The sequence below is a fragment of the Schistocerca cancellata genome, chromosome 7 (assembly GCF_023864275.1).
Source record: "Schistocerca cancellata isolate TAMUIC-IGC-003103 chromosome 7, iqSchCanc2.1, whole genome shotgun sequence".
NCBI classification, from domain to species: domain Eukaryota; kingdom Metazoa; phylum Arthropoda; class Insecta; order Orthoptera; family Acrididae; genus Schistocerca; species Schistocerca cancellata.
Window position 1 is genome coordinate 610643144 of NC_064632.1, and position 13763 is coordinate 610656906.

Consider the following 13763-nt stretch of genomic DNA (forward strand, 5'->3'; position numbering starts at 1 on the left):
GACCTGTTCTTTGGACCAGCACTGGCAAGTTAAAAACAGATTTATATTTTTTTACATTTTGCCTTTTTTTAAAGTAATTCATTCAAAAGTGTCAATAAATTTTCTCAGATTTAGTTCCCAATGATTAATAATGCTTCTTTGTATGATAAGTCTCAAAGCAGGGTACAACACATAATGGAACGTTGCAAGTTTTGCATTGGTATCGGCGCACTTTCTGTTTCGTGCAAACCACGCATCTGCACATTAGCATACTTTTCTGCGAATCTTCACTCATGATAACAGAAGGAAAATGTCTCCCTGTGAATTGCAGAGGATTCTCGTCCTCGTAACGCCTTCCCCTATCAGCTTTTTTGTGTTCTGTAGCATATTTTTCTACAATCTCCCTTACGAGAGAAAGGTGAAACTCTGCGAGTGCCATTTTTTGCCCTGTTACCGACCGGTGGAAAGCATGGGCATTAGAGTGTACAAATCCAGAATGTGAAAAAAAAAATATTTCTTGAACCATTTCTCAGTCTTACGCACCGATCCCACTGAGCTCAGTAACCTGTCATAACGGTCAGCTGCACCCATACTCAAATTGTAAGCTACAATACATTTTGGTAGCTTCATTTTTTCCCCAGTATTTCTGTCAGTCTTCTCTGTTTCCACCATGTTCACACCACTTGATAGCAAAGACCTTGTCAGTGGGCTTAAACTCAGTTTCTTCTTGTTTTAATTTCTTCTGCAGTTTTGGCATGTTTTGCATATTCTTATGAACAGTGCCACACGCAGCTGTTCCGTGGTTGGGAAGCTAGAGGAAGAGAGCCTGGCCGGAGTACCAGTAATCGACATATAGAATATAACCCTGTTCCAAATATGGTCCCATAAGGGTTGTCACTACGTTGCCACTTTTTCCTAAATTGTGTAACCCAATTTCTGTTGTTGTGCCTGTATATACAATAAAATACAAAATATACCCACTCTGACAGTGACCCAGTACAAATGTCTTTATTCCGAATCTACTTCTTTTAACTGGAATAAACTGCTTAAAAGATAATCATCCTTCGAACAGCAAGAGGCTTTCATCTCTACAAAGCTTGTGATGTGGGCAAAATGAATTATGGAACGTTTTTGAACTTTGTCACTCAGAAGTAGACAAAAACAGTCTCTGGACATAATTTCACTGGAAACTGGTGTGTTCAAAAGAGTATCTCTGGACCAATAATCACTTAATTTTAACTTCTTAACTTGCACCATTAGAAGGCAAATAGCAACAAAACAATACATTTACTCAAATTCAGTGTCTTTCCACTTTGACAGTCGAGAATTCACAGATTCTGTAGTATTTTCTCTGGTGTAACGCAAAAACAATTTGTTTTGTCTGCAATAAATTGCAACAGTTCTTGAGACAGAAATATCACAAAAAATGAAAGAATGCTTGGATCAATATCTAATTGACATTTATGTCGTGAACTCGAGTCAACGAAGTAATGGCTAACAGCTGGAAATCAGTTTCTTTCCAGTAAAATGTGTCACTTAAGCGTGCTCTTTTCTGAACCGTTTCACTGTCACTTTCTGATTCCTCAGATTCAAAGGAACTGCTGACTGTAATTCTTGCTCTCCCCTCTGATGTAAAAGGCTGAGGACTACAGCTTCAAGGTGCTGTTGAAGACTGATCATTGCAGCAATGTCAGGTAATTCACACTCACTATCGCTATTAGTGAGCATATCGAGAATTTCTTTATCTGTGTAACCATGGCAACATGACATTTCTCATGTAGGAAAACAAGAAAACTGACGAAAACACAGGAATCTGAGTCGAATTCTGCAAAGAGGGAACGCAGCAACAAACATAATGAGCTCTTGAACTATATAGCCAGACCACTGAACAGATACTGGAAGAGGAGGGCGGAAAGAGAGCTGTGCGTGTTTACACGTCTGTAGCGCTTAGGTAGCTGTGATTCAGCACGCCTAAACTCGTCCCTAGTGGTGGAAAGGCCGGTGGTGCAGTACTCATCAACACATCCTTAGCACTGTAGGGAAGACCAAAGGGCTGCGCTTATACACGTCAGGCGTGCCAGGGGAACAGCGGGGCATGACGAGTTAAATCGTCCCCAGCAGTCAAATGGTTGTGAACAAAAACATAAATAAGACTGTAGAAAATAAGGTAATAGAAAGGAGTCAAAGCCCTTTATTAGCAGTGAAAAAGCCACAGGAGGTGTGCAATTCATTTTAGATGCTCACACATTGAACAAACATACAGAAACAAAGGGACAGACCAATATGTATTGCATAATTTGTTGGCTAAGTCTGAGTAAGGAATGTACTTCAGTTGGTTGGATCTGATGATGGGTACCGTATTTACTCGAATCTAAGCCGCACTTTTTTTCTGGTTTTTGTAATCCAAAAAGCCGCCTGCGGCTTAGAATCGAGTGCAAAACAAGTGGAAGTTCTGAAAAATGTTGGTAGGTGCCGCCACAACTAACTTCTGCCGTCGAATATATGTAAAGGTACACACGCATGCTTTGTAGGCACAAAGATAAATACTGGCGCCAAAACCTCCGCGTCAGTAAATAAATTAAAAAAAAAAAAGAAAAGAAAAGAAAGGTGGAAGACGAGCTTTTTTTTCTCCGCCCCGAGTTTCGACCACTGCATTTTCATACATTATCCAACGAAGTAAATACAAATTCCGTATTGTTCATCTTCGAATGTAGCAGAATTTCAATGTAATGCGAAAATCCGACATGCAAGACTGTTTGGTATGTTTGTCAATATGGCCAACTCTACTTTCTGAATTTTTTCCTACCTGTGAGAAGAGATGGTTGCTAATAGGAACCTGATGAAAAGTGAATCACATGCTGTATTCTCTTCACCATAGGAATAATACGAATATCAACATTTTGTCATGTATTCTTTCGCGTTTGCTGCTATCTCATTTAAATCCTGCCTGCCTAATAAACTACGAAACTAGAGTGAGACAACAGCAAACGCGGAAGAATATACGTATCGTGTCATGTTTATATTCGTATTATTCTTATGCCTAATAGTGATACAGTCGGAAATGAAGCACGGCAACTGACTAGATTTTTAATTCTAAGATGACTCTAATTTCTGTGCAGAATTTGATGTACTAAAGAAGCGGCCGCAAAGATTTTCAAACGGAGAAACATTTTCGCCTAACTCTCGTTCAGAACATGTTCTATCATACGCAGTCTATTATTTGGTTCTTGTTGATCATTATCAAAGAAAGCAGCAGTGTAAGTAACAACAAATAGCAGTCTCTTGCCATTGTTTCGCTAATGAGACAATTACTCTCTCTTTTTTTTAAATTGTAAGCGGCGGTAGCGCACACAAAAGCAAGCGATGCCGCGAGCGGCGACAGGCCGTAAACACGCACTATCAGAATGCGACAAACAATGCGTGACACAGTACAGTAATGCATTTTCAGCTTAGAGTGACACAAACACCTATAACAAAGAAAACAGCACTTATCAGATCAAAGCAAAATAAGCGATCGATTCAAACCAGACAAAGCACGTGAAAAAGGAAGGGTACCCATATAAATACGGACGGAGCGCCTGACGCATAGCAATGGCTACCTGGTAAAGCTTAACTGCTAAACTTACGACTCGAACCAAACTACTGTAGCTGTATCGTCATTCATTCGACCTAAATTGTGTCTCATATTACAATGGACCAACTTTGTTTCGATTGGGAGGTGCGGCCTAAAACTTTACTCTCCCCTTGAATTTCGAGTCTCAAATTTCCGGTGCGGCTTAGATTCGGGAATTTTTTTTTTCCTTTATTTCGAGTCTCATTTTTCAGGTGCGGCTTAGATTCGAGTGCGGCTTAGATTCGAGTAAATACGGTATTGGCAGGTACAACTCTATAACAACTTAAGAAAATATACTGGTTTTCTATTTGTTGATAAATCTTATCAATTTGAAGTATTACCTTCAGTTTAAACATATTGGTCTCTGTGTTCATACAAGCACTAGAAGAAGCACTGGTTAAGAGCTATGTAGAAGTAATCTTATACGTAGAAGTAATGTATACAAAATGGTATACATAGAAGTAATCTTGAATGAGCTACACCATGTGACAACAGGACCATCCTCTGTAGAAGTAATGAATAAGAATTTTATCGGTGGGCCACTATTAGAACTATTTAAATGGCATACTTCAACAAAGATGGACTAAAAAGAACTACACAAGATAGTACATGATGTTTTACGTAGGCAGGCAGAATTAAAAGAAAATGCAGTGAAGGAGCACAAATGTCCTCATTCCAGATAAATGAGTTAGTTGTAGTCAAATAACTCTGTCACAGCTCGAACTAAAAGAAACAAATGAGTAAGCTTTATCCTAGATATAGTGGACCTTTTAAGACATTGGGAATGCCACACCCTAAACAGTGTTTTGGTGAATCCAAGAAGAGATCAAGAAAAAGATAGCGATACATTAATGAAATTCATAACCTCAGGAGAACCTGATTCTTTGCACAGGAAATGAATTCCCTATGACAGTTACTATCATTATCAAGCGAAGCACTAGTTAACAGATAACAATTGCTTCACGGAGCAACATTATAAAGCCTATAAAACATCATTAGGTACAAAAATACAAATTACATACATTGAATATATTGTGTAATCATGTAAATACACACATATGCGTCATGTGATAGTATGAGATGCCAAGTACAAATGACTGATAAATGATGTCAGGCAACCATATCTCTACAGACTATCAATAGGGGTGTGTTAAGAACAGTTTCCAGTGCCTGAACGAACAAAATGGTGACAGGACTGTTCTGTGGGGGATGCCAATCAGTGTCATGGTGAAGTACTCCTCGGCAGGGTACCTCTGGGTAGGGGGTGGGAAGGAATCAGTTTTTGGAGGCTGTTGTCTTTCTTTCTTCAATCTTAACACACCACTTCTTTTTCTTTCCCTTTCTTTCATCTCCAATAGGAATACCAGCACTATCGTTCCTCTTTCCATATGCATATCTTACTATCGCTGTAATCCTTCCTTTATCCGTACCACTTAAAGGTAATTACAACCTGTACTCACAGGAAAAAGTCAGAAATGTGTGATATCGCACACATAATGTACAGACATGGAAAGCTGGCACAGATGACAGTTAGAATTAATTCAATTGTACTTAACGGCACATGTTAGAATGTCACATTATTGATTATTGGGAGTTGGGGGGGGGGGGGGATGGGAGGGGGGAGGAAGAGTAGTACTTATGACTCCGACAAAGGATATTATGATGTCCCAACGCACAATTCAGGAGATAAGGCACACAGACAGAGGTACATGGAAACTCTTGTTGCTTGACTAATAAGAAAAATGTGCCACTATTATGTGCAATGTAGGAATATTGCAGTAATCATGATTTAGTGATGAAAAAAAAGTAAGGTCACTGTTCTAAGGAGAAACTCCAACACTGTTAATAGCAAAGAGGAAAGGTCGGAAACTGTGCATGCTATTATACATTTTACAGATTAAGTGCATCCACTCCTATGGGGAGCTATGATATAAAGGATAGGCAGATTCAACATAAAGACATAGTCTAATTCATGGTCATGTGAATCCAAATAAGGAATGACCTGAACCAGTTTTCCATGGAATAAATATTGAAGGGACACATGCATCACAGGTATGATAAAGTATGTTTCCAGTACCTGTTCAGAGGATTAGAAGGGAGTAAATCGATTATGAACCGTAAAGTGAAAGTACGGAAATTTGAAGAAGTGTTCTCCAACACAGTTAAAAGTTTCAATGCTGATTCTTTCAAATCCCCATTTTTCAGTGAATGTTTTATGAAGGCAAATCTGAGATCTGAAGATAGGAGAAGTAGAGTGAACTGTAATGCAAATATGCAACTCCCTATGGTACTTAAACGGTTGGAACATCATGTATCAAACAAAGTGAGGGAACCATGTAGTGAATCAGTTACAGGGGATTACCCACAATCAATACATATGTAATAAAAAAAGAACCTACACAGCCATGGATAATGGTTCACATTGGTTTTTACGAGTAGGAAAATCTTTTGAAGCAAAATGATAGGCTACCTGAAGAATTTCCTTCTGAAGTTGTTCATTAATCTTTGGCAATATTCTGTTTAAAACAGTGTTCACTGACATACAGAATGTGGCATATGGAGAAAGAACAAAGATATACCAAGGAGGGCATAATTTGTAAGGAATTATTATAAATTATGAAATACTAATTACCATATACTATGAATATAATAGAGGGAAACATTCCACGTGGGAAAAATGTATCTAAAAACAAAGATGATGTAACTTACCAAACAAAAGCGTTAGTATGTTGATAGACACACTAACAAACACAAACACACACACAACATTCAAGCTTTCGCAACCCACGGTTGCTTCATCAGGAAAGAGGGAAGGAGAGGGAAAGACGAAAGGATTTTAAGGGAGAGGGTAAGGAGTCATTCCAATCCCGGGAGCGGAAAGACTGACCTTAGGAGGAAAAATATGCGCGCGCGCGCGCGCGCACACACACACACACACACACACACACGCGCGCGCGCGCGCGCACCCACACAAGGGCGCGCGCGCGCGCACCCACACGCGCGCACGCACGCACGCGCACGCGCACACACACACACACACACACACACACACGCGCGATCGCGTACACACACACACACACACACACACACACACACACACACACACACACATCCGCACATATACAGACACAAGCAGACATATCTAAGGTAAGTCTTTCCGCTCCCGGGATTGGAATGACTCCTCACCCTCTCCCTTAAAACCCACATCCTTTCGTCTTTCCCTCTCCATCCCTCTTTCCTGATGAAGCAAGCGTGGGTTGTGAAAGCTTGAATTTTGTGTGTGTGTTTGTGTGTCTATCATCATACCAACGCTTTCATTTGGTAAGTTACATCATCTTTGTTTTTAGATATATAATTACCATATACTGATACATAGAGATTACCACTTAAATCCGATCAACCAAGTAATTACAAATGGAAAAATAGTTAAATGAAAATATCTAAATATGTGTAGTTTGTTGTGAAAAGTATGGGAATAACACACAGTCTTAAAGAGGCTCTCGGCATGGAACTAATAGTAATCCACAGAAGTCAAAGCTATACAGTAGAGTGATTAGTCATTTAAATTATTTTACATGACATCTTTCATCTTAGTCAGGGGATCTGCAGTGGTACATGTTGCTCCTCAAGACAGCAACATGTCCCACATCCTTTCTATTGTGCGGATGAAAGACGGTCATGTAGAAACCTTAATTTATGGTACAGGAACGACTAAATACTGTGCACAAACTTTTTATTTATGTTCAGATGCGAAACACAAATGTAAGTGCAGTGCAGCCACAAGGTCTGATGGAGGACGGGTGTTGTACTAGTGTCGAAGGAGCTGTTTACACTTTGACATTGCAACTCCAGAGTTTCATGAGCACCAAAGAAGAAGACCTCAGGACAACAATGGCTGTTGTTCTGAAAGATGAGACAAAGACTGTATGGAATTACTTACTTCTCAACTTTGGGATACAAATGATCTATCTGTCAACGAGTTTGGTTAATAAGGACTGAAATGTGAATGTTTAACTGGTATGTCAAATACATTATGGGCAGTGTTAAATACAGAAGGACTTTGAAAAGAAGTAGTTTTGCAATTTCACGCCTGGTGGACAGTAAACACACACTTCCATTACCACAGCACTTTCCTGCAGACAGTGAAGAAGTTTGTTATGGCTATGAGTGCCACAGCACAGCAGGACCACAACTTCTAGGAGTGGCACGAGTGCAAAAAGAAAAGATTTAAAGGTAACGGTAACTATGGACATACTCTTGACAGTTCACATTCATGGAACTAGTACCCCGGTTAAATAATCCCCAGTAGCGAACACCAGCAGTAACATTCCAGGTCCTATTCTTGTAATGTTATGGAGAAGCACAGCTGTGTTACTCCTGGCACCCTTGTGTTTGGAGCCATCAGGTACGAATTCACGTCAGTGCTGGTAGGGACAGAGAGAAAGCTGACGGCACAACAGTGCGCCATGGGCATCCTGCATCCTGGTGTTACCCTCTCTTGTCACAGTACTGTGGTGCCATTTTTCAATAGAGAACAAATTTGCAGCTGAGTGGGCAGCGGAGCTGACTGCCGAGGGTTTGATCGCCGGTATGGGCAGGGATTTTTTTCCTCGGTGGGACGACTAGAACTGTGGTGTACTCAGCTTCTCAAGGCCACCCAAGGAGCTATTCGATTGAGCTGTAATGGTTCCAAGGTCGAGAAACCTGTGGACGACAAGGAGAGCAGAGTTCCAACCACATGGCCCTCTGTACCTCATTCAACTGTGCCGATGGCAGAGAGCACTGAGCCATTCGGTCAGGCCCAACCAGCTCATCTGGGGCCAGAGGACAAAAAATTGCCTTGCCAGACTGCATTTTTTGAAAGGACAATAATCGTCCTCACACAGTATCTCTCTATGAACTAGTTGTAGGATGTCTAGGTAAGCCCACGGCCAGCAAGATCACAGATCTGTAACCCACAGAACACGTATGCGACAATCTCTGGTGCTGACTCCTTCTCAGTGCCTGTATCCGAGATACCAAGGATTAGTTACAACAGATGTGGGCCAGCTTGTCTTAGGAGAGGCTATGACAGCTTTAGACACCCTTTCCATCCATATCTATGCGTGTGTCCATCCCAGAAGGAGTGCAAATGGCTTGCTAATAAATGGGCTCTTACTACTGACAAGTCCTTTGTTAATTTGATTCTATTTTGTAATTACTGAATAGCGTCACATACCCTCTCAACAGACCAGTTTCATTTTTTCTTCTCCTACTATGTGATTCACTACTTTTTCCCAGTGTGTGTGTGTGTGTGTGTGTGTGTGTGTGTGTGTGTGTGTGTGTGTGTGTGTGGAGAGAGGGAGTGTGAGAGTGTTCTTTGGTCATCTTCCCGTCAGTCTTTGGAGATTTCAGTCTCACTGCAGCTAACTGTTCCATTTTGTGATGGAATGGAAGACAGCAGTTCTTTAGTATCTTAGACTATCAGCTGGGAGGATTGCTTTGTCATCAGGTTTCATGAGGCTGAATATTGCAGAGTGTGAATAACCATGCCACAGCAGTTGAGAATACATACTACATAGGATTCTTACTGTGTCGCATAGTTGGTCATCACCCACTGAAGTGTGGCTGCTATTCACACATACATACATACATACATACATACATACATACATACATACGATCAACATTCATCTGGGGAATATGTACAGGGTTCGGCAGTCAAACCTGCATTTTTTAAATGAGTGTAAAATGAACATAGATGGAGATATCAAAATTTTATTCATACAATCTTATTTTACGTTAAAAAGCATATAAGAAACATTAACACACTTTTTTTTTCATTGTTTGAAAATAACATCAGGAAGACGACGTACTTCTCGATCACGGAATTCTCACAGGAGATTAATGAAGCTGCCCATTACATGATGGAGCACACCCTGAGGAAATCCCTCAATTTCCAGCCAAATTCTTGCTTCGAGATCACCAACATTATGAGAACTTTCTTCGCACACTTTGCTCTTAAAGTAAGAAAAAATCACAAGCTGTAAGGCCGGGTGAACGGGTGGCCAAACAATTGCTCCATTCTTGGAAATCACCCAGTTAGGAAAAACTTCAGTGAGAACATTAATGCTCACACGGGCTTTGTGACTTGTTGCTCCATCTTGTTGAAATAATGTTTCATCATTCACTGCATATTGATGAAGCTGAGGTATGAAGAATGTCCTTAACATTGTTGAATAGCGCTCGGCATTCACAGTAACAGATTGCCCTCTTTCGCCCTCAAAAAAATAAGGGCCTATTATTCCTTATGAGAACATTGCACACCAAACTGTTACCTTGTTTGAGTGGAGAAGTTTTTCAAAGAGTTGGTGAGGGTTCTGATGACTCCAATATCTAAAGTCCTGATTGCTCACATATCCACTGAAATGAAAATTTGCCTGATCACTCATCCAGAGGTTGCAAACAAGCTCCTTGTTTTCTTAAATCATTTACAAAAGACTTTCACAGAAATGCTGTCAGACCATGAAGTTGTTGTTATTCAAAGCATTAACCACTTGGATTTTGTATGGGTGGTGATGTAAGTCTAACCTCAAAATCCTTTGGACAGTCCTGTCAGAAATTCCAAGCACAACACACTGTCTATGCACTGATCTATGGGAGCTTCTTCCCACAGCAATTCTTACAGCTTCCATATTCTCGGGAGTACGCACTGTCTTCGCTCTGCCATCTCTTTTCTTTGTTGTTTCACAGACATCTGCAAAGTTTTCTACCCAAGTTTTTATTGAATTAACTGGATTAATTTGAAAAAGCACCCGCGAACAATGCTGAGCAGCTACGTAGCTATCTCTTTGGTAGAACGCTTTCATTGCATACTACCATCGTTGTTTAGTCCACTGCTCCATGGCTACTGAAATGGTTAAAATGGCTCTGAGCACTATGGGACTTAACATCTGAGGTCATCAGTCGCTACTGAAGTGCTTTGTGTTGGGGAACACAGTGGTGACCTTGGTTACTCAACCCCCCACTACTTCCAACCTTCCACGCACTAATAATAAATGCTGGCTTGACTGCCGCACCCTGTAGTAGTAATAGTGGTAGTAGTAGTAGTAGTAGTAGTAGTAGTTGTTGTTGTTGTTTTTGTGTTGTGTTATTGTTTGTTTCAGTCTCCGCACTAGTCTATTCTATGCAATGTACACAGATGAGCTGTAACATTATAACCACTGCCCACTACGAGACTGAATGCCACTTGATAGCACTAAGGGTATGCGACGTAGTAAGGAGCAGAGACAATTGGGAAATCACTCTGGTGATGATATGACCTGCAAATGAGGAAATACACTGACATAAAAGGGCTGGTTGCTATGACCCAGCACCTGGGAACAATCATTTTGGGTACTGCAAAGCTGGTCAGCTGTTCACATGCCATTGTGATGAAGCACTTATGGAAAGTGAAGGACGAGTATGCGACAAGGTGTGGACATCAGTGTCACATCATAGAATACGGAATCAGAGATTTACCCCCCCCCCCCCCCCCCCCCCCCCGGCTGTAAATCAGAAACTGACATACTGCAATGTTGGTCCAGTCACAAGTACTTTGAATCACACCATTCAGTACACACTGGCAAACACAGAGATCGCCACAGACAGCCCCCGTGTGTTCCCATGCCAACCCAATGACATTGTAAATTGTGACTGCAGCAGACTTGGTATCATGGGGAATGGACTGTGGATCAATGGAAACTAGTCACCTGGATGGATGAATCTCATTTCTATTTATAATAGGTTGATGGGTGTGTCCAGATATGCCATCATCAAGGCAAACAGCTGTTCGAAACATACACTGCACCAACAACACAGGTCGGTGGGTGCAGCATTACGCTATGGAGGCATTTACCTGGGCTTCTCAGAATATGTGGTAGTAATCGAAGGCACCATGGCATTTAGCAGACCATCTGTATCCCTTCACATTTGAGAACTTCCCCAACAATGATGGCATCTTCCATCAGGGCAACTGTCCTTGTCATAAGGCCAGAACTGTGCAGATAAATGTACACATATACTTATCATTTGCTTTGGTGCTTCGATTCCTCTGCCTTGGTTCCACCTTCACTTGCTGGTTTGGTTCAGTAGCTAACTGAGTGTCACACTAGAAATCCAAAGTCATGAGGTTCAATTTCCAGTCAGTTGTGGGATTTTTTTTCCATCACTTACCTTCTCTTTCACCTCTGGTACTGATTTGCTGGCTCTGAGCACTATGGGACTCAACATCTTAGGTCATAAGTCCCCTAGAACTTAGAACTACTTATACCTAACTAACCTAAGGACATCACACAACACCCAGTCATCACGAGGCAGAGAAAATCCCTGACCCCGCCGGGAATCGAACCCGGGAACCCGGGCGCGGGAAGCGAGAACGCTACCACACGACCACGAGCTGCGGACCTACTGATTTGCATTTCGAAAATTGCAGAGCTGTAGGTCTCCCAATAAATGGATGAGAAAGTCAGTTCAAAGATGAGAGGAAAGCAAGAACATACATCCTCCGGAGCCTGCGATATAGACACTAGATTATGAGCTACAGTAGACATGTTTGTGAAAGAGAGTTTGCAAATGAGACACAGTGTTCTCTGGGTAGAATGTGTGAGAGTTGATATCCACTTTTCTGATCTAGCATTAGCTGAAGATTTCCTGTTTCCTTCTAATGTATTCAGACAGCAGACAGAGACTTGTTTCATCCATACGATCCGACCAGGAATATAACGCTGGTTCTGCATCTTTAGGCATACTACTTTTTGCAGGTGATTTTATTAGTCCAAGAAATCTTCTGCAGTTACCAGAAGTTGGAGTGATCCATATAATGTTAACATCTGTGTGTAATGCACACCTCTTTTCAAGGAAGAACGGAGTTCAATATACTGCTGACGATGAGGCCATAAGAGAAAGCACAAAGCTCAAGTTGAGAAAGGAAATCGGCTGTATCTTTTTAAGGGAACCATTCCAGCATTCACCTTATGCAATACAGGGAATCAAAGTAAATCTAAATCTCAATGGCTGGATGGTAACTTTAATTGCCTTCTGTCCAAGTGTAATTTTTGTAGTTCTGGTTTGCAAGTTAATATCTTGTTGACAGTTCTAAGTTTCATTTATGCCACCTTTTCTAAAATCTACTGTATAGGAAAGATATTCTTAGGATTAATGTTGTACTTCCAGGTGTTTAATTGAGCTGTTTCCCTTTTTATGATTCATATTTCAACATCTGATCCAGTCGTCATTTTTGAGTGTTACGAGCTGTGCTACGTGTAGCTGCTGTCTGTACTCCAACTGGATTAGAGTCCAAGTAGCACGTACACGTAACACAACTCACAGCACTCAAATAAGATGAATGGGTAGGTAACTGATATATGGGACACAAAAATAGAAACAGCTCGACTGAACACCCGAAGAGTACACTGTTCATCAATCGCACCAAGAAAACATGATACATACACTTACATGCGAGAACTTTCATGAATCACATTGTAAGAGTGAAGAATACCAAAACAAATTTTAAAATATTTTGCTGTGTCTTTTTCCAAAACATTTCTTCTAAATTTTCAAAACAGTCGTGAATTATGTGCTACTCTTAAAAAAACCTAATTCTTTCACTACCTACCTAAACCTATTTCTTTTACTGAAGTGTATAAGTATAAAAAGCAGTGTTAAAATGGTGGATAGTTTGTCATCTCTACTAACAATGAGACATTAGCAGTTTGTCTGATTACTGCAAAAATCACACAATTGTTATAGTCAAGTACAAAGAACTAGGCTTGGCACTGAAAACATTAAATGATATTCATTATGCAGGGGATGATGCGCACCATGAGTAGCAGCTAGAAGTTCCTCTTTAGTCCACGCTTGCTCTGCAAGAAGGACTGCAGAATAGTACACAGCATGCTGGTATGGTTGCTCAGCTTCAAAATTCTTCAATCCACGAATATACTGAAAAAGGTGCAAATTATATTTTCCTTTAAATAAATTATTACATGTATTTGAAAAAGCAATAATGAAACAAGTTGTCATTTATATGAATTAATTGCTGCAGAAAAAATTACAAGACAATGTCAATCTCCACAGTTTATTATGCCACAGCCTACATCATGTTCCAAAGGAGAGTTGTGATAGTCATGAAACATATGTGTTGAATGGGTTG

At 40.6% G+C, this 13763-nt stretch overlaps 1 protein-coding gene across 1 annotated transcript in view; it reads right to left on the minus strand.

Annotated features, from left to right (window-relative positions):
* The window catches only part of LOC126091888 (insulin-degrading enzyme), a 208262-nt gene that overhangs the window by 63502 nt on the left and 130997 nt on the right, over positions 1 to 13763 (minus strand). The window contains 1 exon segment of the mRNA XM_049907183.1: positions 13432 to 13552. Coding sequence (XP_049763140.1) covers positions 13432 to 13552 — 121 coding nt within the window.